At 36.3% G+C, this 26,859-nt stretch overlaps 5 protein-coding genes across 8 annotated transcripts; 2 read left to right on the forward strand and 3 right to left on the reverse strand.

Moving 5' to 3' along the window:
- Positions 1-1,132: 1,132 nt before the first annotated feature.
- LOC105956683 (cytokinin riboside 5'-monophosphate phosphoribohydrolase LOG3) lies at positions 1,133-4,126 on the reverse strand. The gene is made up of 7 exons (XM_088826416.1): positions 3,731-4,126; positions 3,091-3,188; positions 2,933-2,963; positions 2,250-2,349; positions 1,851-1,921; positions 1,617-1,760; positions 1,133-1,528 (listed from the first exon to the last, which is right to left on the reverse strand). Exons 1-7 carry the CDS (start codon positions 3,848-3,850, stop codon positions 1,436-1,438), a joined length of 657 nt encoding a protein of 218 aa, XP_088682542.1. The 5' UTR covers positions 3,851-4,126; the 3' UTR covers positions 1,133-1,435.
- Positions 4,127-8,796: 4,670 nt separating this feature from the next.
- Positions 8,797-11,227, reverse strand: LOC105956684 (29 kDa ribonucleoprotein A, chloroplastic-like). 3 transcript variants are annotated; one of them, XM_088826237.1, is made up of 5 exons: positions 10,711-11,227; positions 10,158-10,259; positions 9,496-10,065; positions 9,230-9,341; positions 8,797-9,108 (listed from the first exon to the last, which is right to left on the reverse strand). In XM_088826237.1, the coding sequence occupies exons 1-4, from the start codon at positions 11,104-11,106 to the stop codon at positions 9,279-9,281; spliced, it is 1,131 nt and encodes a 376-aa protein (XP_088682363.1). In that variant the 5' UTR covers positions 11,107-11,227; the 3' UTR covers positions 8,797-9,108; positions 9,230-9,278. The 3 variants fall into 3 exon arrangements, with proteins under 3 accessions (XP_088682363.1, XP_088682365.1, XP_088682364.1); XM_088826239.1 differs by having other exon boundaries at positions 8,797-9,102; positions 10,711-11,191; XM_088826238.1 differs by having other exon boundaries at positions 8,797-9,105; positions 10,711-11,191.
- A 239-nt stretch (positions 11,228-11,466) lies between these two features.
- Positions 11,467-14,554, reverse strand: LOC105956550 (synaptotagmin-3). 2 transcript variants are annotated; one of them, XM_088826980.1, is made up of 12 exons: positions 14,308-14,554; positions 14,051-14,149; positions 13,906-13,956; positions 13,705-13,828; positions 13,479-13,597; positions 13,282-13,383; positions 13,113-13,187; positions 12,914-12,990; positions 12,579-12,828; positions 12,081-12,455; positions 11,859-11,987; positions 11,467-11,774 (listed from the first exon to the last, which is right to left on the reverse strand). In XM_088826980.1, exons 1-12 carry the CDS (start codon positions 14,416-14,418, stop codon positions 11,646-11,648), a joined length of 1,641 nt encoding a protein of 546 aa, XP_088683106.1. In that variant the 5' UTR covers positions 14,419-14,554; the 3' UTR covers positions 11,467-11,645. The 2 variants fall into 2 exon arrangements, with proteins under 2 accessions (XP_088683106.1, XP_088683107.1); XM_088826981.1 differs by having other exon boundaries at positions 14,051-14,175; positions 14,308-14,449.
- A 4,962-nt stretch (positions 14,555-19,516) lies between these two features.
- On the forward strand, positions 19,517-22,342 carry PAL1 (PHE ammonia lyase 1). Its single transcript, XM_012980563.2, has 2 exons — positions 19,517-20,144; positions 20,329-22,342. Exons 1-2 carry the CDS (start codon positions 19,744-19,746, stop codon positions 22,073-22,075), a joined length of 2,148 nt encoding a protein of 715 aa, XP_012836017.2. The 5' UTR covers positions 19,517-19,743; the 3' UTR covers positions 22,076-22,342.
- A 798-nt stretch (positions 22,343-23,140) lies between these two features.
- LOC105956686 (3-isopropylmalate dehydrogenase, chloroplastic) lies at positions 23,141-26,493 on the forward strand. Its single transcript, XM_012980564.2, has 7 exons — positions 23,141-23,666; positions 24,622-24,942; positions 25,031-25,192; positions 25,272-25,346; positions 25,544-25,653; positions 25,759-25,831; positions 26,100-26,493. Exons 1-7 carry the CDS (start codon positions 23,487-23,489, stop codon positions 26,289-26,291), a joined length of 1,113 nt encoding a protein of 370 aa, XP_012836018.2. The 5' UTR covers positions 23,141-23,486; the 3' UTR covers positions 26,292-26,493.
- Positions 26,494-26,859: the final 366 nt, after the last annotated feature.

A 26,859-nucleotide genomic window follows, 5' to 3' on the forward strand; every position in this document is an offset into this window, starting at 1 on the left:
CGCCCGGTTTGGGCGTTTCCCGGCCGAACCGACGCCTGGACCGGGCGCCGGTTCGCCCGGGAAACGCCCAAACCGGGCGTTGAAACACTCATTTCACGCCCAAACCGGGCGCTGGCAGCATGAACGGACGCCCACTTTGGGCGTCGGTTCATGCAGCCAGCGCCCGGTTTGGGCGTTTGGCTCTAACATCCGAAAAATTCAAAAGCCCTACAAATCGATTTGTAGGGCTTTTAAACATGAAATTGGTTGCAAAATCGAGTTACCCATTGCATATAACACATGTAGGTGTTGAAATTACCTGAAAAAATCGAAGCCCAAGCTCGATTTTGGTTGATTTCGAAATTTTTCGAAAAAAAAAAAATTTTCTGAAATTTTTGGAATGGGGGGTAATTGGAGAGAATTTCGAATTTTAGGGGTTTTAGAGAGATAAACTGTTTTTTACTTTGAACGGTAAATAGCACTTATTAGCCCGTAAAGAGCATTTTCTTTTATAAAAGCCATGTTTGTAATAATCTGATTTTGGGATGATGGGTATAGAAGAACCTGGACCAATTGATTTATAAATAAATAAATAAATTGGAGCAAATGAGTTAAGAGAGTGTGGAGTTTGGTTGAATGAAATAGAGGCACGCACTACCCACGTGGGGTTCGTCCTGTATGGATAAAGGTAGTTTGTTGGGATAATAGTTTTGGTCGGTTTGAACAGCAAACAAACATATGAGAAGATATTATTATAATAATAATTATTATTTATTATTAGTATAATAATAATTAGAATTAGAATTTGGTTGGAAGGAAGTGAAAAATGGTCCCTGTGATGGTTGTTCTTGTTTATGTATGTGGACCACTCTCTGCTACTGTGCGTGCGTCTAACTCCGCCACGATTACCAATCACAACCACCAACTAACTGCCCCCCTCTTTCTTTCTTTATTCTTCACTCCCCTTCTATTTCAAGGATATTCTCTTTCTCCATTCACCTCTCTACTATTTCTTTTTTGCACTTATTCACTTGTATTTGGAAACTCACTCTTGTACGTACGTGGTATTTGCATAACCTTATTTTTAAAAATTAGTAATTGCGAATTAAGTTAATATTAAGTGTTTCTTTCTAAAAGTTGAAGTGTTTGCAAATTAACTGGAAAGTCAACTTCTATCATAGCTTAAAAGAGATTGTTTTAAGACAAGCGGTGTTTGGGAATAACAGAAAAGCATTTACTAGTTACAACGTGCAATGAAATGAAGCTGACCAAAATAGATAGGCGTGACATAGAAAGAAAGTGAGGGGGGGCCATTTTTCCAGATAAATTTACATTAAAAAAATTAGGTCCCCCTCCACCAAAATAAAAAGCTTAAATTTCCAAAGTTAGCTTCTGCAAATTTAAATTCCATTGGGTCCAATAAAATACTTAATGCTGCCTAAATCCATTTCTTCCTTCACCTCGAAATATCGTAATTATGTGAGTAGCCCAGCTGCTCCATTTCCCAGCTCAGCTTCGAAGCAACTCTTTCATGTCGAGCCTCGTACTCCTATTCGAAATCAAACGGTCATTCCTTTTCTTATATTTATTTATTTTTGTGGTGAAATTAAATATTTTAATTAAAGAGTTGATTCTACCTCCAATTTCTTGACCAGCTCCTTTGCTGTTGGAGCAGATACGATGATGTAACGAGCATTCGGACTAATGAAGCCTTCCTCCACAGCTTTGTCGATAAACGACAGTAACGAATTATAGTATCCGTCCACATTCAGCAATCCCACCTGCACAAAAAAATCCATACTTATTCAATTTTGCTACTACATATTATCTTTTAATTCCCGATTTTTCGAGTTAAAAAGCGAGAAATATACCGGCTTATCATGGATGCCAAGTTGTGCCCATGTTATGACTTCAAGTAATTCCTCCAGAGTTCCATAACCACCTGATGTACACAATTCCAAGGCATAAATTTCATATACTGATATAAAATCAAGAATTGGATGATTGTTGAAGAACAAACATTGAATTACTAAATCCCACATTTCCCAAGGTTTGCATTTATTGTTCTCATCCAATAGTAAGTAAGAGGCATTATCCTCTGCAACCCTTTTAATGATTGTCTCTTTATTACAAGATTTTTCAGTATTTATTCTGCTCTCCCAAGTCCAAATGGTTGACCAATTAATGTTCTTGTTCATCTTTGGATAATTTTTTAGCATAAAATTATTTAGTGATTTCACACACACACACAGTGACACAGATAGACAAACCTGGTAAGGCAATAAAAGCATCAGAATGCCTAGCCATCTCTGCTTTCCTTTGGTGCATACCAGAAACAGCCTTCACTTCACCTACTGTTACACCAGTTAACTGCACACACAAAAAATACAAAAATACAAAAATCCCATAAAGCAAAAGTATTCATAAAAGCTCAAATATAGGTAAAAGATTTTAATTATGATATCTGCACAAAAAAATCTTCAGAGTCAGACACACATTTTTTTAAATAAATAAATAAATAACAGCTTAAAGAATTTAAAATCAGGGAAAAAGGCACATAGAAGAATACAAAAAACTAACAAGTAAAATATCTAGACAAAAAAGTAAAAAATAATAATAATAAAGAGAAAGCATATTTTAGTGCAAAAAAAGTAAGTATACAATGGAGTGAAACACCAGCCATCTAAGTTAGTCCGTGGATAAGGTTTGGCAAGGACCAAGCAAGAAACAACAAGGACTTTCACTTTGTCAGACATGTGTTGATCAAATAATCAAGAACATATAAATAAAATAAGATAAAACAAATCTGATTAGATTTTTTTCCACCAAGATTTGACTCAATCATCCACAAGAATATACCCTAAGATAAATAGATACTAAACTCAAATAAGATATATTTCTGAGTTAATTATTCAATAAGGCAGAAAGGGTCAAGACTTTATTTTAATCATACCTCTTGTGGCATGAGTGTCTTGGGAATCACCCTGTAGAGGAGACAATAACATGACAAAAAACAAATCAGTTTTTTAGTGATTTAATTAAACAATAATTGGTGATTACAACAGGCTTAAATAAATTTAATTAGCCAAAAAAAAAAAATCAAGTATTAACCCCATAACATGGCGGCCACCATCATGAACAGCTTGAGAAACCAAGCCCATTAGGCCTATGCTGCCACCTCCATACACCAAATCAATGTTCCTTGAAACCTTCAAAAACACATCAACCAAATAATTTAGATTTATTTATAGTTCCAATTTTCAGAGTAAAATTAAATTCAATTGGAGAAAAAAAAATAATAATATTTGAAAAAGAGAGAGTGAGTGGCCTGTAATGAAAGCAACATCACATGATGTGGGCACTAAAATAAGGAGTTAATTCTGTTCCTATTTCGTAGATTAAAGGCTCCATTCATTTTGAGTTCTGCAATCTTCACAAACAGTACATAAATGGAGAAGAAAAAAACAGTACATAAATGGAGATTCAATATATTTGAACAACAGTACATTTTGCATGAGAATACACAATGGTTTAAGCTATCAAACAAACAAACAAACAAATTCATAATACAAAATTGGGGAAAACAGAGTAGGGCGAACAATTTATAGCAAAAACCTATTAAACAAATTTAAAAAAAAAAATTAAAAACAGAGATTCGACTCGACCATTAATTTATCAATCAACACACCACCCACGCGATTAAATTAAAAAAAAAAAAAAACAAAGGGGAAATAAAAAATTAATGTAGTACCAAAACTTTGCCGAGTTCAGTAGCGGCTTCCTGATAGCTAGTCTTCTTGCCTTGGCTGCTTCCACAAAACACACAAATCCTTTTGAATTTTGACGATTTTACTTCACAATCTCTCTCCATTTTTTTTCCTTCTTTTATTTTTGAAATCGGCCTTTTTTTCGATGTTTTTGACAACTTTTAATTGAAAAAAAAATGAATCTAGCTTCTACAGCCTCTCTTGTATACACACAATCCAGCAACTATGTATACGTATTGTTGCTATACACACAGCATTTTATATATATATGTGTGTATCAGTGTGTGTATTTATCTAGAGAGAGAGAGAGAGGGAGAGAGAGAATTTGGTAGTATGAAAGAATCCGAGAATCAAATGGGACTCCTTTTTGCTTGACCCAAACATTCGGGGTTGTTTTATTTATAACGGCATTCGCACGTGCGAGATAAAATAGCTGCAAGGCTTCCCCCGCGTGTCTGGCACGTGTGTGTACAGTACAGCCCACTTCATTAATTAATTGAGTGATATTTAATACAAGATTTATATATTTCAGAATTGAGATGATAAAAGAATGTGATTAGTGCGAATGGTAATTGTTTTAAATAATTATTAATTAATACAAGAAAAAGCATCTATGTAAGACTATTGGTTTGCCAAACTTTATTTAATTTAATTAAGTCATGATTATAATTAGGCCAAATAATCCCTATATTAAAACGTGAGTATTGCACCCATCAAGAATGGTGACGTAGTATCATAATTTGTGGACAATGCAATTTGTGTGTGGTTATTTGGTAATAAGTATGATCATTCTTATTGAATGTTTATTATTAATAGCCTATAAAGTTGCTTTCATTGAGGCATAATTAGTGGTTAATTAGTAGTTAATACTTATATATATGTATATACCACAAGATAAGGATTTATAATGCCATAGGTATAACCTCTTAACATTCAACTTTTTTTTAGGCTTAGGCGATTAGCCATAGCTATTAAAAAAAATTCATAGTGTCCCAAAACTATTAAATTATAAATGTGTTCTATAGTATAAAGATTAGTGAACTTATTAATTATAATATTTATTTTAACAAACTCGTAAATCTTATAAAAACAAACTTAAATCTTATATGGATTGAACGGGCTTTATTGTTCATACTAATAAAAGTTAGGTCCAGAGACATAGTAAAAAGAATCATGCCCAAAAAGAAAGGTATAAATGAATAAAAGCACAATCGACCTTAAGGAATCAGCGGCGAGCTAAAAGACGGCCCATACCGTCAAATTATGTATTTTATACTATAAGTGAATGAAAACGGAATTTTTAAATTCCGCAACTCCGGTCCAAACTGCAATTTATTTTTTTTGGCACGAAATCGGAATTTGTTTTTTGGCTTCCGTTTTATTTAATTTTGTAATTTTTTGAAATGAATGGTTTCAATAATTTATTGGTCAAAGATGAGCATTGGGATTGTAATAAAACTTTGTTTCATATATAGATTATTAGCACTTTATGGACTGCAACTTCTAAAGATTAGTACCTTTTCATCATCTTGTACTGTAAATGCTTAAAATGGACAAGGTGACATGGGGTTTAATTTTTTAATATTTTTATTTTAATATAATATTTGCATCCTGGTTAATTATATTATTATCATTATTTTCCTACAATAATATATAAAAATAAATACAATATGGGCAAAATTTAAAGAACACCATAGAGCAGTGTGCAAATTAAAAAAATAAAAATAAAATTAATGAGTGAAATTAATTAAAAAATAAATAAAACATGTGGGGAATGGGTGGGTGTCACACTTGTGCCCTAATCCCCATCTGTAAATGGACAACTCTGCTCTGTTCATAGGAAACATTTCTCTTCTTCCCCATTACCACTTCTCCAAGCACGCTGTCCCATGCCACGTGCCTCTTTTTTACTAATTCCTCCACTAATTACAAATTACAAATATTCATTAATTTTTTTTATGGGTTAATTATAAAATTTAGTAAACTATAGTTCCCAAAGTGATAAAATAATGTTGTCTGGAATGAAGGAACTAATAAGTTAATTGCCCCCCTAAATAAATGGAGCAATTTGGGAAATACCTAAATTAGCCTTAATTGCTTTGGGCCTGTGTTTTTGTCTTGTCCACTTACAGTTACTTACAGCCCCATTCGGCACTTTTTTGAGATAGTGAACTTTGTACTTACTATTCCTAGTGCCCATATTCATGCTTTGCTTGCACGCCTTTAGTTAGTTCATACCTTTTTTTTTTAAATAATTAATAATAATAGTAATTATCATTCTAAAAATAATAATCAACATTAAGGTAACACTGGAACCCGAAAAGAATTTTTGTTTTTCCGATATGTCATCGTTTTATTTTGTTTTGCACGGTCGAATTATTACAGAATGACATAATCGTATCTTGAAAATGCAGCTAGCAAAACATGCGACGGGATAAAAGGAATTTCGGCTTATTGATATGGACAAAAATATGAGATGATGCCAAATCCCAAAGGCTAGGAGATAATATATTACAATGTACGAGGCTATATGCCCTAAAATCTTCACCAGCCGCAGCAACATCATTATTAATTATATATATATATATATATATATATAGACAATATTTAAATTTTGAGTTGTGTGTTGAAATTGGAGTATGTTGGTCGGGGCATGCTCATTAATCCCGCCAAAACTATACGGATTCTGCAATTTCAAGATTCTACTAGTGTTATCTACTAGGGGTCCTATTTTATTTTATTTTTGAATTAATTAGGAAGATTGGTGTATTTATTAATTTTCTCATATATTGTTGATTGTTCTTTAATTAATAATTAAAAATTAATCATGATAATATACTAAGTCCCACTAAAAAGTGACACGAGTAATAACAAAGCAATTTGAGATGAGACAATATCATACACTATATATTAGAAGATGATGAGTGATTAGCAGCAATAATTAATAATGAGTGGCAAAATCAGATAATTAGCAGAGACCAAATTCATTGTGTCGAGTACCAATTGGCCCAAACGTGATATGCATAACAGTGTGAAACCCCTCGTAGGCCACGTGTAGGCCGTTCATTGGTGGGTGATGATGACATTTCCACCAATTAAATATTGATAAATGACAATTTGATTAGAGATTTTTGCATGTGAAGTTAAGCCAATGGGTGATCGACATGTATTGGGTTTAATTCAGAGTATCAGTAAATCTGATAATGTATATATATATATATTTTTCAATGTGGTCTGATAAAGTAGAAACACAAAGGTATGATTAGTTGTCACACACCCATAGAGATAAAGGTATGGCATATTTTCTGAATTTGAATTGGAAAATCAAGCTAACTTTTTTAATACAATCTGCTAAAATTAGAAATATAGCCAACTTATTCATATTGGGATTCAATCTTTTTAGCAACTTTTTTCTTGCACGATGAATGAATATGCATCATCGTCAACGTGTCGATTTATACCGATACATTTGTCGAATAGTGCTATGTATGTGTTTGAGGTTGAGAGTTTCGTTAATGGTCCTTCACTATTGGTGTTAATTAATCGATCGAACTGAGTCAAACGCTTGATTACCGATTTTTTTTTTCTCTTTCTTCACTAGAATTTTTAAATTTGTGCTTTTAGGAAGATAGGATTAGAGAAATTATATTGATTGCAGTTTCCTTCGTGCATCAGGGAAAAGCATGAAAAAAAAGCCTCGAATGGTACAATTTCTACGTCATTTCGTAGTTCTTGGTGTGTGATCCATTTTCTTTTCCAATCGAGGTCGAACCTAAATATGTGCTCGAGAGATCGTGTTCGGTTCGCTTGTGCGATGATGCGAGCGTGATGTCAGCTGTTTGGGCTGAGGTGTAGCGTTAGTTGGAGTGGTTTTTGTATTGGGCCGAGACAGTATTTTATTCAAATTATTCTCCCTAATGGGCTTTCTTTCTTTCTTTCTTTCATCTTTCAACATCAAATTGTTAGAATTGGGACTATCTCACCCATGCATTCAGCCTGTGTTTTCCATTTACTTGGGCCTCGTTTGGCTAGCTAGATAAGAGTAGCTAAAATATAATTAAATAATTTAATAAAAGCCAATTATTTTATCGGATCTCGAGACGTCCAATAAAAAATTCTCCCTAGATGATAAGATAAGCCATGATACATTGATAATATGATTTTGGCGGATCGACCTAACAATTTATTGAGATACCAGACATCAAACAAAGTCTAATTATATAATTAAGCGTAAATTCCACTTTACCCCCTCGTACTCTGCCCAAAAACCACTTTACCCCCTCGTACTCTTAATTTCGTCGATTTACCCCCTTGTACTTGTACAATTTCCCAATACAACCCTCTTCGTCAACTTTTTTCGATTTTGACTCTGACGCCATTTGGTCAAGAGTCAAAATATTGACGTAAATATTGAATTTTTTTGATTTTGACTCTCGAGATTAGAAAAGAGAAAGTTTCACACATTCATATATTTTTTTCTTTGCACTGGGTGGAATTGGGTGGAATCGATCAATTTTTGAGTCTTGATTTTTACTAAGTTAGGGGTTCAATTTGGGGATATATTGGAAGGGGAAGTGGTGGGAGATAAAGAAATGACAATATTGACGGAGGAGAAACGACGCCTTATAGGCAGTGGCAATTTTGTAATTTACAGAGTTGACCAAACGACGTCAGAGTCAAAATTGACAAAAATTGAAGGAAAGGGCTATATTGAAAAATTGTACAAGTACAAGGAGGTAAATCGATGAAATTGAGAGTACGAGAGGGTAAAGTGTTTCTCAGGCAGAGTACGAGGGGTAAAGTGAAATTTACCCTATAATTAATCATGACTAATCTCCCCCAACCAAACGAGACCTTAGCTGATTAGCATAATCAGTAGGAGATATTCATCACTGATAAGAGCAGTTCTTAACTTCAGCGGGAATTATATCAAGTGAAAAAACAAATGACAACACCTTAACATTAACAATATAAAAACAAAATTAAACAAACCAATGCAGATAAAATGCAAAAGATATAAGGTCGAAAACGCTCTTCAGTAGGAAGCAAGAACGGCAAACCAGCGATTTTCATTTCATAAAATGCAAAAACATTTCACACCACAAAAAGCAAAATTAAAATCCAAAATTATGATCCTACAAAAAGATGTATCGGGTGGGACTAGAAAAGCTGATCTTCTCATAAACATATCCAGAACACAAATTATAATCGACAATAATAATAATATCCACCGTTTTCTCCAACCGCCGAAATCGAATCAACGCACAGCTGCATATCACTGCAAGTTCTTTCCATTTGTTATTCAAAGCTTGAGCTCACATGGCCCTATTAGCTGTAGCTGCAACTCTGTTTATCTCTGCTACTAAAAAAGAAGAAAAATAACAAACTTGTAATTACACGAACAAAACTCGAAATTAACCAAGATAGTTGAATACTAACTTGAGGCGTTTAGGATGTAGAACAATTTAAGTTAGAGAATATACCCACAAAAATTGAACCAATTTAGAGGATTCTTGAATGGTTCAAGTCATTTTAAAATTCACGCTTCGGACGAGCTTCAGCACGGCTAACTCGAATAGTTCTGCCTTTCACATCCTGCACAAAACAAATTCCAACAAGACTCAAAACACTCAATAATTATATATATACAAAACAAGAACATATTCTTGAGTGGTTCATAGTATATATATATATATATATATATATATATATATATATATATATATATATATACAGTAAGTATACTTACAAGGCCATCCAATGCACTAATAGCATTGTCTACGTCTTTAGACGAACCGTAAGTCACAAAACCAAAACCTCTCGATCGACCGCTCTCTCTGTCGTAAACCACGGATGCTTCTTGAACCCTTCCTTGCTCACCGAAAAGGGTTTCGAGGGTAAGATTATCGACTCCCCATGCAAGGTTACCCACATAGAGTCTGTTACTGCTGTCAGAACTTGACCTATCCCTGTTTCCTCTGAACGAAGAGGAATCGTCGCCCCCTCGGAATGAAGAAGACCTATCCCCTCTGTACGAAGAAGAATCGTCACCCCCTCGGAACGAAGGTCTGTCACCCCCACGCGATGAAGACCTATCGCCGCCTCGGAATGAATTACCATCCCCTCTGGATGAAGACCTATCTCCTCTGTATGACGAGTTGTTGTCTCTGTATGACGAGTTGTTGTCTCTGTACGAAGAGTTGTTGTCTCTGTATGAAGAGTTGTTGTCTCTGAATGATGAATTGTTGTCTCGGAATGAGTTTTCGGTTTTGGGAGGTGGAGGACCGGAATTCACCCTCAAAGGTCTGCCCTGAAGCTCCTGCACAAACGTTTGAAGAAGTATACTTGCATAAGTATCGGTTCGCTTCGAATCGCTATCTACTTACAATTACGAGAATGAAGGACACTTACGTATCCATTGAACTGTTGAACAGCAGCTTCTGCTTCCTTGACTGACGCCATTGTCACGAAAGCAAAACCCCTACTTCGTCCCGACTGTTTGTCGTATATAACCTGCAAGATTCAATTTTTTTTCAATAAAAAACTTCAAGAACGACCGCTTCTCACTAAAAAACTACAAACCCTCCTCACACACAAACATACATCGATAGTCGAACGAGAATGAATCGTATCTCACTTTAACTAGACAATGCGCAAGTCCAAGAATCACGAATACCGATGAATATAGTCCGTGCATTATCAATTTATCATACATAACCTCTACCCCCACCCCACTCACACACACACACACACACACCAAAACGACAGTTAAGGCACAAGTGCAAATGTAGACAGACAACAAGTGCATAACAATCATCCCATCTTGTAAAATCTTATCCTTAATCTTTTTTTTTTTTTTTTTGCAATTTCCAAATTAACAACAAGACTAGTAAAATCTCACAAATAATAAATAGCGGCGAAAAAAAATATAAAATCGTACTATCTAAGTAGAAGGAAAGATTACCTCAACCATCTCGACATTTCCAGCTCGTTCAAACAAACCAGCAAGGGCAGAACTGTCAACAGTGAAAGGCAAATTCCCCACAAAGAGCTTCACGTCGGCGGAGTAACTCTGCTCGTCGGCGCCGGAGAAATCGGAGTCCTCATCTTCATCTTCATCTTCTTCGTCCTCATCCACCTCCTCGTCTACCTCAGAAGAAAATGCGACGTTACGCACAAATCTCGAAGCGGGGTGGGCGGCGTAGCTACCGATGGAATTGAACGAGAGGACGAGCTTCGGCAGGGGTTTAAGAGAGTGCGGAGCTAGAAGGGAGGAGGCGGAGACGGCGGCGGCGGAGGAAGAGTGGTGGGCGGGGAGGGTTTGAGGGGTTAGGGAGAAGAATTGGAGTGAAGCAGACATTTTTTTGCTACTGTTTGCTGTGAGTGAGTGAGAGAGTAGGTTTGGATAAGGTTTTGAGGGTTTCTTTCTCTTCTTGGAAAATTAGGGCTTGGTGAAAGGGTTTAATAAAGGGAACGAAGATAGATATTTTGTATGTAGAGACAACAAATATCTCGAGTTTTGTGGATAAGCCTAAGGCCGTGTTTGTTTGCTTTCTTCAATTCTAAGGAATTGTAAACCCTAATTTTAATTTTCTACTATAAAGAGGGCAAGATTGATTTGCATTTTCTTTATGATTAAAATTGAATTAAATATCTTATGATTAATATTTAGATTATATATTAATAATTAAATTCGCTATAAAATCAAATTGAGAGCTTATTTGCTTTTTAGTTTTTACCATTTGCTTTGTGTATCAAAAATACATAATATATATGATATTATGATCAAACAAATAAAAAATTCTGTAGTATTGCAAAATTTGAAAAAAAAAAAGAAAAATTACAAAAAAAAAAAAAAAAGTAATGACTAATGGCAGAGTGAAATGACTAATGACAGAGTCAAATGACTTTCCATCTTATGTCCAAGTGTATTATTCCATCTCTGGAATTAACAAGATTGTACTTCTCATTTATACGCCCATTACACACCACATCACCAAGGTTTATATCTACATGCCCCAGTGTTTCCTATGTCACAAAACAAAAATTAAACAAAAATTAAAAAAAAAATCAAGAAAGAATAAAAAATAAAAAGTATATTTGAATATGCACCTTAATCATAAAACCAAAGCGTCTCCTCTTGCTCATAACTTCAACATGAATCACTTCTTTCACCGGAGCTTCGTCTAATACAAACTCGAACTCTTCGTTCCAATAAGGGTTCCGAGTTTTCTTGATCGACTACAAATACAATGTACGAGTTAAAATAAATCCAACTGAATTAATTTTAAATGTAATATACAAGTGGGATTATTTTAAACAAAATGTAATCACCTGAGTTTTTCGCCTATCTCCTCCGAAGAGGATTGTGGCATAAGGGTTGTTTTGGTATTTCCCCTCGACATCCTTTGCCTCGACAACGGTGACAAGAAGTAAACCCGATCCACACAATGATATGTTGTCGTGGTTGTGTGATTCATTTTGAGAACTTCCGTTCCCTGTAGAATCGGACGATCCGCTGAACTGTTTGCTGTCTTCTAGAAAGGGAACAAAGGTTGTCTCGACCGTAATCTGTCCCCTCGGTTTCTTGTTATGACGATCGTTCGAATCCATGCTGTTGACTAAATCGAGAGTCAACGCTTTCTTTTCGTACGGAGTCAGCATATTCAGCGGAACAACTTGCATTCCCAAATAATCATGAGCACCAACCTGTCATAATTACAAGGACTTCTTGACAATTAAGATGTGTAAAGATTGAATTTTTATGTGTAAAGATTGAATTTTTATGTGTAAAGATTGACTTTTTATAACAAATAATTAATTAATTGAAACCTTTTCCCAATCGAAGAGGTGCAATTGGAGAATTTGGGAAACGGGGTCTTTCACAGTCATCTTGAAATCCTCGTTCCATTCGGGATTTAAATTATTCATTTTTACAGAAGTTTTCTTTGATGAAAGCCTTTCTCCGGTGAGGCTGAGCTTTACGTAAGGATCGGATGTTGTCAGAAAATCCATGTTTAAGAGTTTGCGTGCTCTTACAACCTTAACATGTAGTATTCCTACAGGCTTCTTTGTGGCTACTCTGCCAATCGAATATTAAAAATAAATTTTATTATTCGAACAATATTTCAAGATTTTCGAGAAAAAAAAGAACTTTTTGAACTTACATTGAATCCTCTAGGATGTCTATATCGTACGTTTGGGGCCAGAGATAAAGCTTAGCAACTTGTCTTGCTACAATTTCCTGCACGAAATCGAAAGCCAAATATTTTACTTAATTATCGTTTTTCGATCGAGCGTTTTTTGTTAACATTTAACGGATAAAACTGGTCTCGTTTTATTACATGCCGCGTTCGTTGTTCATACCTGGACAAACTGGTAAAAAACAGGTATAGACATAACATCTCCTCCCATGATTCTCAGTCCAAAGTCTATCTTCGGCTGCAATCTTGCAACGATTATATCAAGACCGAGTATAAATAAATAATTCTGCAATTAAAAGAAATATTAAAAAAAATATAAAAAAATCGTTTACCTTCTCCATCAACGAAACTGCAATGCCGGAGAAACAGGGGAATGTCGGTACAAAAGGTTTCAAAACTACCCTTGTTGCTGATGATATCTGAAAGTCTACCAACTGCCCTTGAACAAATTCATGTGAATATCTCGAAAACATCGGAAAAATAAATTTTATATGCATTTCGAAAAATTAAGGATGAATTTTATTCTAACCTCGACTTGAAATTGTAGAGAGAACAACTTTATTACCAAGGCAATATCGGAATTTCCGGCCCATCTAAGTGCAAGATCAAGAACTAGTTCATTCTCTTTAGATTCTTGTGCCTTAAGACCTTCGTTAAAAGGTAGAAAGAATCAATAATCTTCGAAATTCGTTACGTCAAACGCAGTTTCTTGCTTCTTAATAATAATAATAATAATAATAATAAATAATAATTACCGTGAATTTTGGGAGGAATATTTCCAAGAGTAAGGCGTTCGAAACAGATAGATTTTATACAATATTGGCCGATGTACTCGGCAAAAGTAGCTTCTGCTGAGCTTTTGATAATCCCACGTACCGCCTATAGAGGATCGATCGAATTTTGTAATTTCGAGAAAAACACGTAAACGAAATAAATTTCGAACAAAGTTTTATTACCTTATCTAGGTAAGGCCACATATCATGAATAATTCTGTTTACCCAATCAACCTGCAAAATATATACATAAAAGTAAACTATGTTGCTAATCCCAAAAAATCGAAAATTAGTTCGACTAATATTTTATTTTTTGAAAATTGCTCACTCTTTCGTAATCGGGGCTCATAATCCATAATGGTAACTGAAAGACGAGATCAATTAGCGAGGTCGAATCGAACTCGTCAACTGACTTAGTAACATGGTCCTGATCAAAGTTTAATACACCATACACTACAATATGATTAGATAATCTGCAATCCTATTGGACAACAAGCAAACCATACAATATATATATATATATATATATATATATATATATATATATATATATATATATATATATATATATATATGAAAACATACCTTGTAAACATCTCTGGGCTGAAAGTAAATGAAGATGAAGAACCCTAAAAGAAGGCCTATTGGAATTCCGATCCCAAATCCTATAATTCCAAATAAACTGTCGACAAACATTTTTTATTTTTTAAAAATTTATTTTGATAACCCAAAAAGAAGGATCAAATGGAGTTTCAGTGTTGTTAAATTGGTAATTAAGAAAATCATGTGCCACGTTGTAAGAATTAAGACAATGTCTAATCAAGAACTGGGACAGCATGAAAAATGACCTTTTTTTAAGAAATAAAAAATTAAGTAATTTAATTATGGAATTGTGATTTGTACGTAAATGCGAAAGAAATATTCGGTGCCAGCTGGATTACTACTATTAGTGGCGATGGTCTATATGCAAGCATTGAATGCAACAAATGGAAGTTTGATGCAGACAAATATAATGAAATTAAAAAGTTCGATTTACTATATCGTAATAGTCTAATAGAGCTCAACACGTGGCAAAGAAAATATGGGAAAATGACTGTTATGCCCCCCTTGGCAGTTGTACTTGGTTAGAATATTCTACTAAGGTTTGATTTTGTTTATAAAATTTAGATAAATAACTTGCAAATTGGTATCACGTCACTCCAACTCACACTTAAACATATTAAATTAATTAATTTTTTTTAAGTCAATGTGAAGCAATATATTGTGAAAAATATAAATATATTTATAATACGACCGTTTTGTGTATTCGATTATGGGGACTAAGTCGTTGCTGAATAATAACTACATGTAATAGTGTATTCAACTCTGTGTTGTAAAAACTTTATACAATATTCAAACTGAGTACCTTATCATAACGTTCAGACGGAAACGGTGTCGTTACGACAAATTAAATTACGTAAAGCCCGGCCCACTTCTAGCTTAGTTCTCACTCTCCGTTAGAGCCTTATATTACTTTAATGGGCTTGATTAGGCCTCATCCGTACAAGAATTCGATTCAATTGGCCCATTAAACATATTTGGCCAATTAAAGGCCCGTAAAAAAGACGAGCTCACAACGATAGTCATCAAGAATCCAATATTAAGGCTCTCGCGAGCAGGCCCGCGGACGCATCAACTAGTGCGGGGGCTCCGTAGTGAGAAGGCAATCGATAGTAACTAGGTGTTACCCCCTTAATCGGTGATATCGGTAATGACTCGAGTGTGGCCGAGTCATGACCGATAAATGGTGCCAAGTGGGGATTGGCACAAGGCAGCCACACAATCGGCCAATGAGTGGTCGAGCATCGGGCAAGCATTTGGGGTGTTTGACCGAGAAAATCAAGGATCGGCTTGATCAAGTGGGAACGGTGATCGAAAGTACTTGTGGCTGGCACGGGCGTTGCTCGGCAGCAAAGGCGGACAAGCGTGGGCAGTAATCGGCATGCGGCCGATAACTTGGGCAAACGAACGTTCGAGGGAAATCGACCACGACTTGACAAGTGTGGGCAAAATTGGCAAGGCAAGCAAGGCAGCCCGATGAGCGGGCGTGCCGATGACCGTGTGGGCAAAGAACTGGCAAGTAATCGGTAAAGGCGAGCAGACGTGCGGAAAAGGCAAGGCAGATGGGCTGCCTAGCAACCGGCCGGGCTGTTTGGGCCGTTCGGCGCGCACGGGCGCGCCCGGTCAACTTGGGCTTCGAAAATCAGCCTTAGGGGCGGATTTGAGGGCAGTTATGGAGCGGTTGAGGCCTGGAAATGCAAGAAAACTGCCCCTTATTACTTGTAATAGTTAGCCAAGTGTCATGTTTGTATGCTGCCATGTGTCCTTAGGTAGTTTTGTGTGAAAACTACATTTTCCTTGTATTTATTTGGCTATGAGTGCACAAATCCGAGGTATCTAGCATCATCTAGCATATGAGAGTTCAGATTGCAATTGTTGGGCAATTCTGAGTGAGGATTTTGTGTGTGCACCTTAGTCTCCTTTGTATTCGTTGTGGGAATTAATATAAAGGTTGGGCATTGCCCGTAAACGTGCTTGTGTGTTTGATTTCCGCTGCATACTCTTGTATTCGTTACGTGGCTGAAAAGACTTGTGTTTGTGCGTGTTTGTGCGAAGAAAATCGTGAGGAAGGCTGACTGGTTTGGTGGGCAAATCAGGCCGTACAAGGGAAAATTTCTGTGATAAATTAACCCCTGTAACACTAGGCGAGATGGTTATCTGGCCGTGCGACAACATTTAATGCACGTCCCTTCGACTGTCAGGGGATCAGGGCACACGAACGATGTAAACCATACTAGAAATAAAAAATAATAATAATAGAAATATTTCAGAAGATATATATTTAATTTAGTTGGAATTATTATTATTATTTTTTTCTTTACAAAAAAATTTGGAGTCACGTGGTGAATTTTGATCCTGTGCAATTGTGTGACACAAATTGATTGTCATAAATGTGGTGTATTGAATATGATGTAATTGACTATTTTATTTTTGAACCAACAAAAAAAAAACCATAAAGAAAGAATGGTAGGTTGTATGGTAGTGTGATTGTTGGCCATGAACTAAACCTCACAAAATAAAATCTGATTTTAATGGGCTTTATTAAACTTAGGTTAGGTGATAGCCTTAAATTATGGACTTCTCAAATAGGCCCAGTGGGCCTCACTCCCCAAGGACAATAAATTCGAGAATGGAATGTATATTATTTATAAGTGTGACACAATTTATTAATTCAATTATTATTTCTTAAATTTGGGAATTCTTGTAAATGTCATGATCACATGACAAACTAGCTTTAGAGTTTAGACAACCAATATATGAGGTGGTTATAATTTTAAAACAAATTATAATTCTCACTTTATTTCTGTAATGTGTCGTTTCAGTATCGATAATAACCGTTTCAACTTAAAACGTGATTTTGACCATTTTCTATGGTGCATTTTCCAAAATTCAAAATTCAAAATTTATAGTTAATTGAGTTAACTTTCGAATCCAACTCGAAGTACCAAGATTGAATGTGAATGTGTGTAAATTTTGTACAGTAAAACTTCTTAAAGTTGATCGAGTATAGTATACAACAAACCAATGATTCGGAAAACACATTGTCGTTGAAATTGCAGCCTAATTTTGTTCGTGTGCAACCATGTCGCCGAAAAAATCAATATTTTCAAGTATTTTTGTGTATTACAATTTTATTTCTCATATATATTCTTAAAAAGATTAAATTCTGAGCGGATCAGCCAATATTTATTATAAATTGGATTCCACTAGTTTTTTGACATGTGACACTCTTAAGTCTTAACTCTTAATAAATCACGATAATTATAATTACGGTTAGATGAGTTATTGGTTCTGCTGAGTTTTTTTTTTTTATTATTTTTTTTATCAATTATTAGAATCATAATTATATTTTTATTTGAACTATCCACATGTCAATCATTCTATGACATCCGATTTTCCTATTAAAACAGGCCATTCGGTCTAAATTTACACTCATTCTTGAAAATGTTGATTATAAATTATGACGTCATTAATAAGTAAATAAAATTTATAGAAACACATGACCGGTTTGGTGGTGGTGGCCGGTAAAAAAATTCAGCCGCCAAATACGACGAATTAAAAAATATAATAAAACGTTGAAAAAGCCTACCAATCAAAACTCGTGTTTTGAAGGCAGGAGAAAACGTGGAGATGCTTTACAATGACAAGTCATAATCGTGTTTTTGGAACTTAATTTTAATGGTATTTTACAAGGTGTGTGGTTAAAGTGGGATCTCTTTATGAAAATGGAGAAAGAAATAAGAAACGCATTTATGTGTTGCGTCTGCTGTTTGATAGGTGGAGTAATGGGCCAATAATAATAATATTATAATTTTTTTATTAGGACCAATCATGCAGTTAATATATTAAATATAAATAGTATTTTATTTTTATATTTTTTAAAAGAGCATTATTTAGAGAAAAAAAAATGATTGTCTTGTTAATTAAACCCTGCTAAAGGGATAAATTGTCAAGTTATATAAAATACGAAATAGTTTTTTTTTTTTCTTTTTTCTGTTTTTTTAATTTGACCATTCAACTCTTGTTCTTTTTTCTGACGGGCAAATTAAAATAATTGCTAAATTATTGTGCATAATTATAAAAGGCAAAAAACCCAAGTCATTTCACAGTGCCATTTTATCATTTATTTAGATAAATAGCAAGAAAAATAGAAAACAAACCAGTGGTGTTGTGATGGTCAAGTCAAGGCGACTTTTGTAGTCAAAGCAGCCCATTTTGCTAACTTAGTAATTTTACTAATCATTGCCACGAAAAATTGATGAAATTTGCTTCATAAATCACGATTTCGTAGATATTACACGCGATAAAATATATCGGGAAATATTGAACATATTAATGTGTAGTTGTGTTTACTGGATAATTATTTATATTACGGTTCAAAAAAACCAGATGTATCATCTCATAGACTATAAAATCACCCCTGCTTTCAAGAATCACGGCATACTACGGCGTTTATAATACGAGTTCAATCTCACATGTTAATACTTTCTAAGTCGAACACATCGTAAACAATTTACTTACTAGAGTGATTTACCTTTCTCGTATGATTACTTAAACCTTACGCACGTATATTGCTTCGTATTCGTTAAAAAAAAAAGGAAAAAAAAATAGCACAGAGATGCACATATGCAGGAAGCGAACCTTAATTAAGATCTGCAACTAGTTAGTTACATGCATGTCTTTCTATAATTTAATTGTGGCGAGGCTGTACAATTACTGTAAGCACATGTATTTAAATTACTTGTTTATTTCAAGACAACATTTTCTCTTCAACTAACACACGTAGTTTGACTGTAGCCAGCAAACTTCACAGAAACTACACCCCATTATTCACTATTTTATTTTATTTATTTATTTTTTCTTCTTTTTTTCAATAATTAATGTCAACTTAACCCCATCATCTACCAATCTATATATTTATATAAAATTAAAAAATCTCAATGTATTTCTTTACCAATCCCATTCCCACCAACCCCACGCAAAAATCAGAGGAAAAATAAAAAATAAAAAAAATAAAAGCCCATGTTCCAGTCAGTTCACACCTACTTCTACAAATCACAGCCATCGGTATAGACCCGAACCAACGGTCCAGATCAATCCTCAACCAACCCTCTTTAGAGGGATGACTCGCCCTCCTCCTTTCCTCCACTCATCCAACTCCCAAACCCACCTACCAAAAATGTTTTATTTTTTTATAATATATTTTATTTATATTTATTCACGTATACACCGCTCCCCTCTATTTAAAGCCATACATCTAACCTACATTTCAAGAAACGCTCTTTCTTAAACACACACTCACCACACACATACACTAACAAAGAGAAACTCAGAAAAAAGAATACATTTTTTTCATCCGCCGATCACATTTTTTTCCACCAGTGTTATTTATTTCTCCGATCACCGCTTATATACAATCTAATGGCACCTGCAGTTGTGGCAGCCGAAAACGGGCACCACGCCGCCGGAAACGGGTTCTGCGTGCAGCAGAACGATCCATTGAACTGGGGGATGGCGGCGGAGTCACTCAAGGGTAGCCACCTCGACGAGGTCAAGCGCATGGTGGCGGAGTTCAGGAAGCCGGTGGTCAAGCTCGGCGGAGAGACGCTGACTATATCTCAAGTCGCCGCCATCGCCGCCAGGGATAATGCCGTGGCGGTGGAGCTGAACGAGTCGGCCAGGGCCGGCGTCAAGGCCAGCAGCGACTGGGTTATGGACAGCATGAACAAAGGAACTGACAGCTACGGCGTAACCACCGGTTTCGGTGCCACGTCACACCGCCGGACTAAGCAAGGCGGTGCTCTTCAAAAGGAGCTCATTAGGTAAACCTACTTCTTCTCTAACTTTAATTTGTCTTTATTATTATTTTATCCTTCTCATAATTACGTAGCAATATTTATTATCATTTTGCTTAATTATTATTTTATCCTAATGCTTGCTTTAATTAATCTGTGGTATTTCTGTAATTATTTCAATCTTGACGCGATTCATGTGCAATATATATAGGTTTCTGAACGCCGGAATATTCGGTAACGGAACGGAATCAAACCACACACTCCCGCACTCTGCAACAAGAGCTGCTATGCTCGTTAGAATCAACACCCTCCTCCAAGGATACTCCGGCATCCGGTTCGAAATCTTGGAAGCCATAACCAAATTCCTCAACAACAACGTCACCCCATGCTTGCCCCTCCGCGGCACAATCACCGCCTCCGGTGATCTAGTCCCCTTGTCCTACATCGCCGGACTCTTAACCGGCCGCCCCAACTCCAAGGCCGTGGGCCCCACCGGAGAAACCCTCACCGCCGTGGAAGCATTCAAACTCGCCGGAGTTGATGGATTCTTTGAGTTGCAGCCGAAAGAAGGGCTTGCATTGGTCAATGGAACAGCTGTCGGTTCCGGATTGGCTTCGATTGCTCTGTACGAAGCTAATGTACTTTCTCTATTGTCGGAAGTTATGTCGGCCATTTTCGCTGAAGTGATGAACGGGAAACCGGAATTCACCGACCACTTGACTCATAAACTGAAGCACCACCCTGGACAGATTGAAGCTGCTGCAATAATGGAGCACATTCTCGATGGAAGTGCTTATGTGAAAGCTGCTCAGAAGCTACACGAAACAGATCCTCTGCAGAAGCCGAAGCAGGATCGTTACGCTCTTCGAACTTCCCCGCAATGGCTAGGCCCACAGATCGAGGTTATTCGAACGGCGACGAAGATGATCGAGAGGGAGATTAACTCCGTTAACGACAATCCGCTGATCGATGTATCGAGGAACAAGGCGATCCACGGCGGGAATTTCCAAGGTACTCCGATTGGGGTTTCCATGGATAATTCTAGGTTAGCAATTGCTTCAATTGGGAAGCTAATGTTTGCTCAATTCTCCGAATTGGTGAATGATTTCTACAACAACGGTCTACCGTCGAATCTATCCGGCGGCCGGAACCCTAGTTTGGACTACGGATTCAAAGGATCCGAAATCGCGATGGCGTCGTACTGCTCGGAGCTCCAATTTCTGGCGAATCCGGTGACTAATCACGTGCAGAGCGCGGAGCAGCACAATCAGGATGTGAATTCTCTAGGTTTGATTTCATCGAGGAAGACGGTTGAAGCTCTGGATATACTGAAGCTAATGTCGTCAACATACCTAATCGCGCTTTGCCAGGCGATAGATCTGAGGCATCTGGAGGAGAATCTGAGGCTCGCCGTGAAGAACACCGTCAGCCAGGCGGCGAAGAAAACCCTAACGATGGGGGTTAACGGCGAGCTCCATCCGTCCAGATTCTGCGAGAAGGATCTGCTCCGTGTGGTTGACCGTGAGTACGTTTTCGCCTACATCGACGACCCCTGCAGCGGGACCTACCCGCTGATGCAGAAGCTCAGGGAGGTTCTCGTCGACCACGCGCTGAAGAACGGCGACAACGAGAAGAATGCGGCGACTTCGATTTTCCAGAAAATCGAGGCTTTCGAGGAGGAATTGAAGGCGGTGTTGCCGAAGGAGGTCGAGAGCGCCAGATCCGCCGTCGAGAACGGGAATGCGGCGGTGGGGAACAGGATCAAGGAGTGCAGATCTTACCCGCTGTACAAATTCATGAGGGAGGAATTGGGGACGGAGTTTCTGACCGGAGAGAAGCTGACTTCTCCCGGAGAGGAGTGTGATAAGGTTTTCACGGCGTTGAGCAAGGGGATGATCGTTGATCCATTGTTGGAATGCCTTGAAGGCTGGAACGGAGCTCCTCTTCCGATTTGCTAGCTGTATTATTTTTAATTTTTAATTTTTATTTCGGGAAATATTTTAATTTTATGTATTAGATTATATACTGTCCTTTTTTTGGTTTGTTTTTATGGTATGTGAATGTAATTTTTAATTTTTATTTTTAAATTTATTATGTAAGGTGAATTGTGTAAAAGAATCTGGAGACGTGAGGTTTGCAGCTATATGTATGTAAAAGCTTTTGAGTAATGTTCAAATGTCATAAACATTTGTATTAGTGAATAATAATGTATTGAATTATTTTAATACTGGAGTTAGTGAATAATGACTGGGTATTTAATTATTTTTTCGATTTTACAAATTCGTTGACTTTTCGAAAATCCCATGCGACAAAAAGTATACTAGGAGTGGGTTATAGACCGGGCCGAGTCCGGCCCATAGCTAGGATGGACTCAAGAGTCAACCCCTTCAATTACTAATTTCGTCGTGTTCTACAAATATTATTATTTAGTCCACTTAATTTTATTAATTAATTAGTCCACTACAAACTTAAATTATGAAAAAAGAAAAGAAAACGTCAAATTTTTTTTAAGGGCAACTCTCCTGAACCCCTAAAATTTAAGTCTATATGTATTAAATTCCTGGACTCGCTATTGGTGATAGAGTAGACTCCTGGAAAGTTCTCGTGTTTCGCCTAAAAAAAATGAAATCTGTTTAACCTCTCGATTTTAATATATTTTGATTTATTGTAACATCGATGAACATTTAATGTACTTCTCCGCGCAAGATTCGCCTGGACCACGTGAACCAGGCAATGTAGGGCCGATCGGATCGATCAAACGAGTTGATTATTCCGATAAACGCTTCGGTCGTGTCTAATGGTTGTGGAAACTGGGCTTTAATTATATAAAAAAAAATATTATAAAACTTCAATAATTGTCCACTTTAGGAGACATGTAGATGTTGGGCATGAATAAAAAAAGTGGTTGGTTTTGATACAAAAAATAGGCCCAAGACCCACTTTGTCTACTTGACGCAAGAGCCCTTTCCTTACACTCATTTCGACAGCGATATTAAATTTAAATTTTGATATTTTTATAAATTAGTAAACCTAAATTTACTTGCATTCAATAATAATTGAATTTACAAAATAGGTTATACATTTTTTTTAAAAAAACGACTGCATTAGCATATTTTTTTGCCCTAAATATTTAAAAACTTAATCAAAAGTGTTTATTATTAAATATTAATTAAAATATATGGAAATTATTTTGTGATACCTCACAATAAAGGAAAGCAATGGCTGCTGACTTTTGACCTCTCAATTTGTTCAAAGGACAGTTCTTTGTTCTTTCATAAATAAACAATAATTCAATCAAATTTTTGTTGATTTGAAGATTATAAACAATCGAGGTTTGAAGAAGCTCGTATCCAGAACTCACAGTTGCGAATGGCGTCACAAATCGTAAGACGACTCGCTCGGGGCCGAGCCAGTGGAATTTTCTCATCTGCAAACCCTAGTTTCTTAGATCGGAGCTTTTCTTCGGCGGCGTCCGAATCCAATTTGATCCGCGCCACTCTCTTCCCTGGCGACGGCATCGGACCTGAGATCGCCGAATCGGTCAAACAGGTCTGAGCAACCACGCCCGATCAATATTTATCTGTGTTTATTTGTTTTGATTCCACTTTTTTTTTTTTTTTTTAGAATTGCGATATTTCAGTCTCGCGTGCTAGAATTTGATGATCTGTACGTGAGTGAATTTTTGTTGCTTTTATTGATGCAATAGTATGTGCGTTGCGCGTCAATTTGCTCATTTTTTTGTGTGGGTAGCTTTGCTGTGTTACGATGAAGGATAACAAAGTTAAATATTTCTGAAGTAGTTGTAAAATTGAGAGGAAAATAAAATGATAGTACTATCAATCGTTACTGGATTTGGCGCCATCAAATTTCTTATTTCCTAAAAGGTTTGTTCTGAGTGCTACCAATGGTTCCTCTTGGTTACCCCAATATTGGTATACATCTCAACACAATTATGTTCTTAATGTGTTAGCTTCTGCTTTGGTACACCACACTGCGCCATCTGATTATGGTATATGAAATTCTCAAAACAGAGTATCCGTCAGGTGAAAGGATCGTATTCAACTAGCTGAAATGTTTATCGGTCTCGGTCTCCTTGAATTTAGTGTCTTTTGCAGTAATATTTAAGAAATGACAGTAGAAATGATCAGTGAGTTAGTCTCCCTCAAAAGTTAAAACCATGTTGATCAAGATGCGTGCTTTGTAGGTTCCAGAATTGAGATTTTATGTGCCAAATTACATATAGATAGTTACTCTACTGATAAGATTATGTCGTCTTATCTTTAGGAAGGTTAATTTCTTCACTAACATCCTATGTAGAGCAATAAATGATAAGTCATCATGTTTGTCATTATTGGAATATACCAGCTAAGCTAGTTTTTGTTGGCTTTGTATTGCATGTCGTTCAGTTAGTATCTCTTTTGTGTGATGAAATTTTCATAATAAATGAAGCTTTTTTACCAAACTCTTATTTAAAATGAAAATGTAATATTTGGTGAACAAGCAGGTATTTAGAGTTGCTGATGTGCCAATTGAATGGGAAGAACACTTTGTGGGGACAGAGATAGATCCTAGAACCCAGAGTTTCTTAACATGGGAAAGTCTCGAATCTGTGAGACAAAACAAAGTTGGTCTGAAAGGGCCTATGGCCACACCAATTGGAAAAGGTCATCGCTCTCTTAACCTCACCTTGAGGAAGGAGCTCAATCTATACGCCAATGTTAGACCTTGCTACAGTTTACCTGGATACAAGACTAAATATGATGATGTTGATCTCATTACTATCCGTGAGAATACAGAAGGAGAATACAGTGGACTTGAGCATCAGGTAAGTTTTCACATGGCACATACATTTCTTAAAAACGACTCACATGTTGTCTATTTGATCGAACGAACCCCTTTTTGTTTCAATCTAGGTGGTTAGAGGTGTTGTTGAAAGTCTGAAGATTATCACACGTTCAGCAAGTTTGAGAGTTGCTGAGTATGCTTTTCACTATGCCAAGGCCCATGGCCGACAAAGAGTATCCGCAATACATAAAGCCAATATCATGCAGAAAACTGATGGTCTTTTCCTTAAGGTCTGCATTTACACATATGCTCGAGAATTAATATTTACTTTAGCCTTTTCGACTGCTTAATTTCTGCTTTATGCTGCAGTGTTGTCGAGAGGTTGCAGAGAAGTACCCGGAGATAGTATATGAAGAAGTTGTGATTGACAACTGTTGTATGATGGTATTGATTCTTCTTTATGAATATATTTTTACGTTTGTGCAAGCAAATATCTTGTGAATGTGACTGTGAAGCTTATTTTCATGAATACGGCCATTATTGCAATTGCGTCAACTATTTGTTATAAGTTCTATCCATACGGAGAAAAAGGCAAATTAGTATATGATGCAAGTAAAATGTTCCCTTTTTTCCATGTGCAGCTCGTGAAAAATCCAGCCCTATTCGATGTTCTCGTGATGCCTAATCTTTATGGCGACATTATAAGTGATCTTTGTGCTGGTTTGATTGGTGGCTTAGGATTAACTCCAAGGTACATTCTGTTTCGCTCTCTTTTTCCGAGAAAATACATTTTGTTTGTCTCTTCTTTCGAAGGATGCTCATCTTAACTAATTTCATTTATATTGCTCCTTTTTAGCGTTAATATTGGTGAGGGAGGTATTGCTCTTGCTGAGGCTGTACATGGTTCTGCACCTGATATTGCTGGAAAGGTTAGTTAAGTTTTCGATACTGCTTATATTTGTGCATCTGAGTCGCTTATGTTATTATATGTGCCACTAACCCTAATCGAGACGTTTATAGGTGAAACTTGATTTCTATTTTTCCCAAAATATGTACTCGATTACTCTCCTATGCTTCAGTTGAAAGTCATTCTTCAACGAGGAGCTATGTGTATATAACATGGCAATTATTTAATATAAAATTTTCGAGACTTCCTCATAGATAATTAATTAATCCTCGGTTATTATATTGATGTAGAATTTGGCAAACCCAACTGCTTTGCTTCTGAGTGCGGTGTCTATGTTGCGCCATTTGGATCTCCACGACAAAGCTGATAGAATCCAGGATGCTGTGTTGAAGACAATCGCAGAAGGGAAGTACAGAACAGGTGATCTTGGTGGTAAATCAACCACCACAGAGTTCACCAACGCAATCTGCGACCACATCTGAACCCTCGTTTAGAAATCGTGTACATTTTGATTTTTTTTGCTGCAACAATTCAACATAAATTTGTCGAGATGTTTCTTCCAGCATATTTTTTAGACCATCACAGCTATAAAGCTTTGTGAAGCGTATTGAGTCACTTCACATAGGAAGGATCTTTTTTTCCTCGATGATCCGAATAAAAGACATTGATTGCCCTTTTTCTTGATATTTCTGGATCGATGCTTTTTTCGTTACATTATTTGCATATGTTTTTGTGTATATTTAAACAATCGAAAAAATCGACCCAACCATTTCGGATCGATCCTTTGCCTGATCTTATGGGTGTAAATAATCTGTCGGTGGTCTTTGAAAAATGGGTGCAGCATGAAAGAGAAGCAGGGAATTAAAACCATGTTTGTGGTTGGTGATAGATTTGCTTATGTAAATTATGAACCATAACCCAAAATTGATTAAGGCCAAACCTACCAACTAAATTGACCATTCTTCTACCAATATTAGTTCCATGTTTGAGTTTCTGATACCAATTAAATTAGTTATACATTCAATATTTCTTTGGTATTATTTAAATAAA

The sequence above is a fragment of the Erythranthe guttata genome, chromosome 12, assembly GCF_056151865.1.
Source record: "Erythranthe guttata isolate IM_541 chromosome 12, IM_541, whole genome shotgun sequence".
NCBI classification, from domain to species: domain Eukaryota; kingdom Viridiplantae; phylum Streptophyta; class Magnoliopsida; order Lamiales; family Phrymaceae; genus Erythranthe; species Erythranthe guttata.

Coding starts and splice junctions, on each gene's coding strand:
- LOC105956683 (XM_088826416.1), bottom strand. CDS start 3,850: ATGGAGAGAGATTGTGAAGTAAAATCGTCAAAATTCAAAAGGATTTGT. Junction 3,189..3,730: donor CTGAACTCGGCAAAGTTTTG/GTACTACATTAA, acceptor GTGTTTTTGAAG/GTTTCAAGGAACATTGATTT. Junction 2,964..3,090: donor GGTGGCCGCCATGTTATGGG/GTTAATACTTGA, acceptor TCTCCTCTACAG/GGTGATTCCCAAGACACTCA.
- LOC105956684 (XM_088826237.1), bottom strand. CDS start 11,106: ATGTCTGCTTCACTCCAATTCTTCTCCCTAACCCCTCAAACCCTCCCC. Junction 10,260..10,710: donor GAAATGTCGAGATGGTTGAG/GTAATCTTTCCT, acceptor TGAATCTTGCAG/GTTATATACGACAAACAGTC. Junction 9,342..9,495: donor TTAGTGCATTGGATGGCCTT/GTAAGTATACTT, acceptor TGTTTTGTGCAG/GATGTGAAAGGCAGAACTAT.
- LOC105956550 (XM_088826980.1), bottom strand. CDS start 14,418: ATGTTTGTCGACAGTTTATTTGGAATTATAGGATTTGGGATCGGAATT. Junction 13,829..13,905: donor TGTGGCCTTACCTAGATAAG/GTAATAAAACTT, acceptor GATCCTCTATAG/GCGGTACGTGGGATTATCAA. Junction 13,384..13,478: donor CTCTACAATTTCAAGTCGAG/GTTAGAATAAAA, acceptor GTTCAAGGGCAG/TTGGTAGACTTTCAGATATC.
- PAL1 (XM_012980563.2), top strand. CDS start 19,744: ATGGCACCTGCAGTTGTGGCAGCCGAAAACGGGCACCACGCCGCCGGA. Junction 20,145..20,328: donor CTTCAAAAGGAGCTCATTAG/GTAAACCTACTT, acceptor CAATATATATAG/GTTTCTGAACGCCGGAATAT.
- LOC105956686 (XM_012980564.2), top strand. CDS start 23,487: ATGGCGTCACAAATCGTAAGACGACTCGCTCGGGGCCGAGCCAGTGGA. Junction 25,193..25,271: donor CTGATGGTCTTTTCCTTAAG/GTCTGCATTTAC, acceptor TTTATGCTGCAG/TGTTGTCGAGAGGTTGCAGA. Junction 25,832..26,099: donor CACCTGATATTGCTGGAAAG/GTTAGTTAAGTT, acceptor ATATTGATGTAG/AATTTGGCAAACCCAACTGC.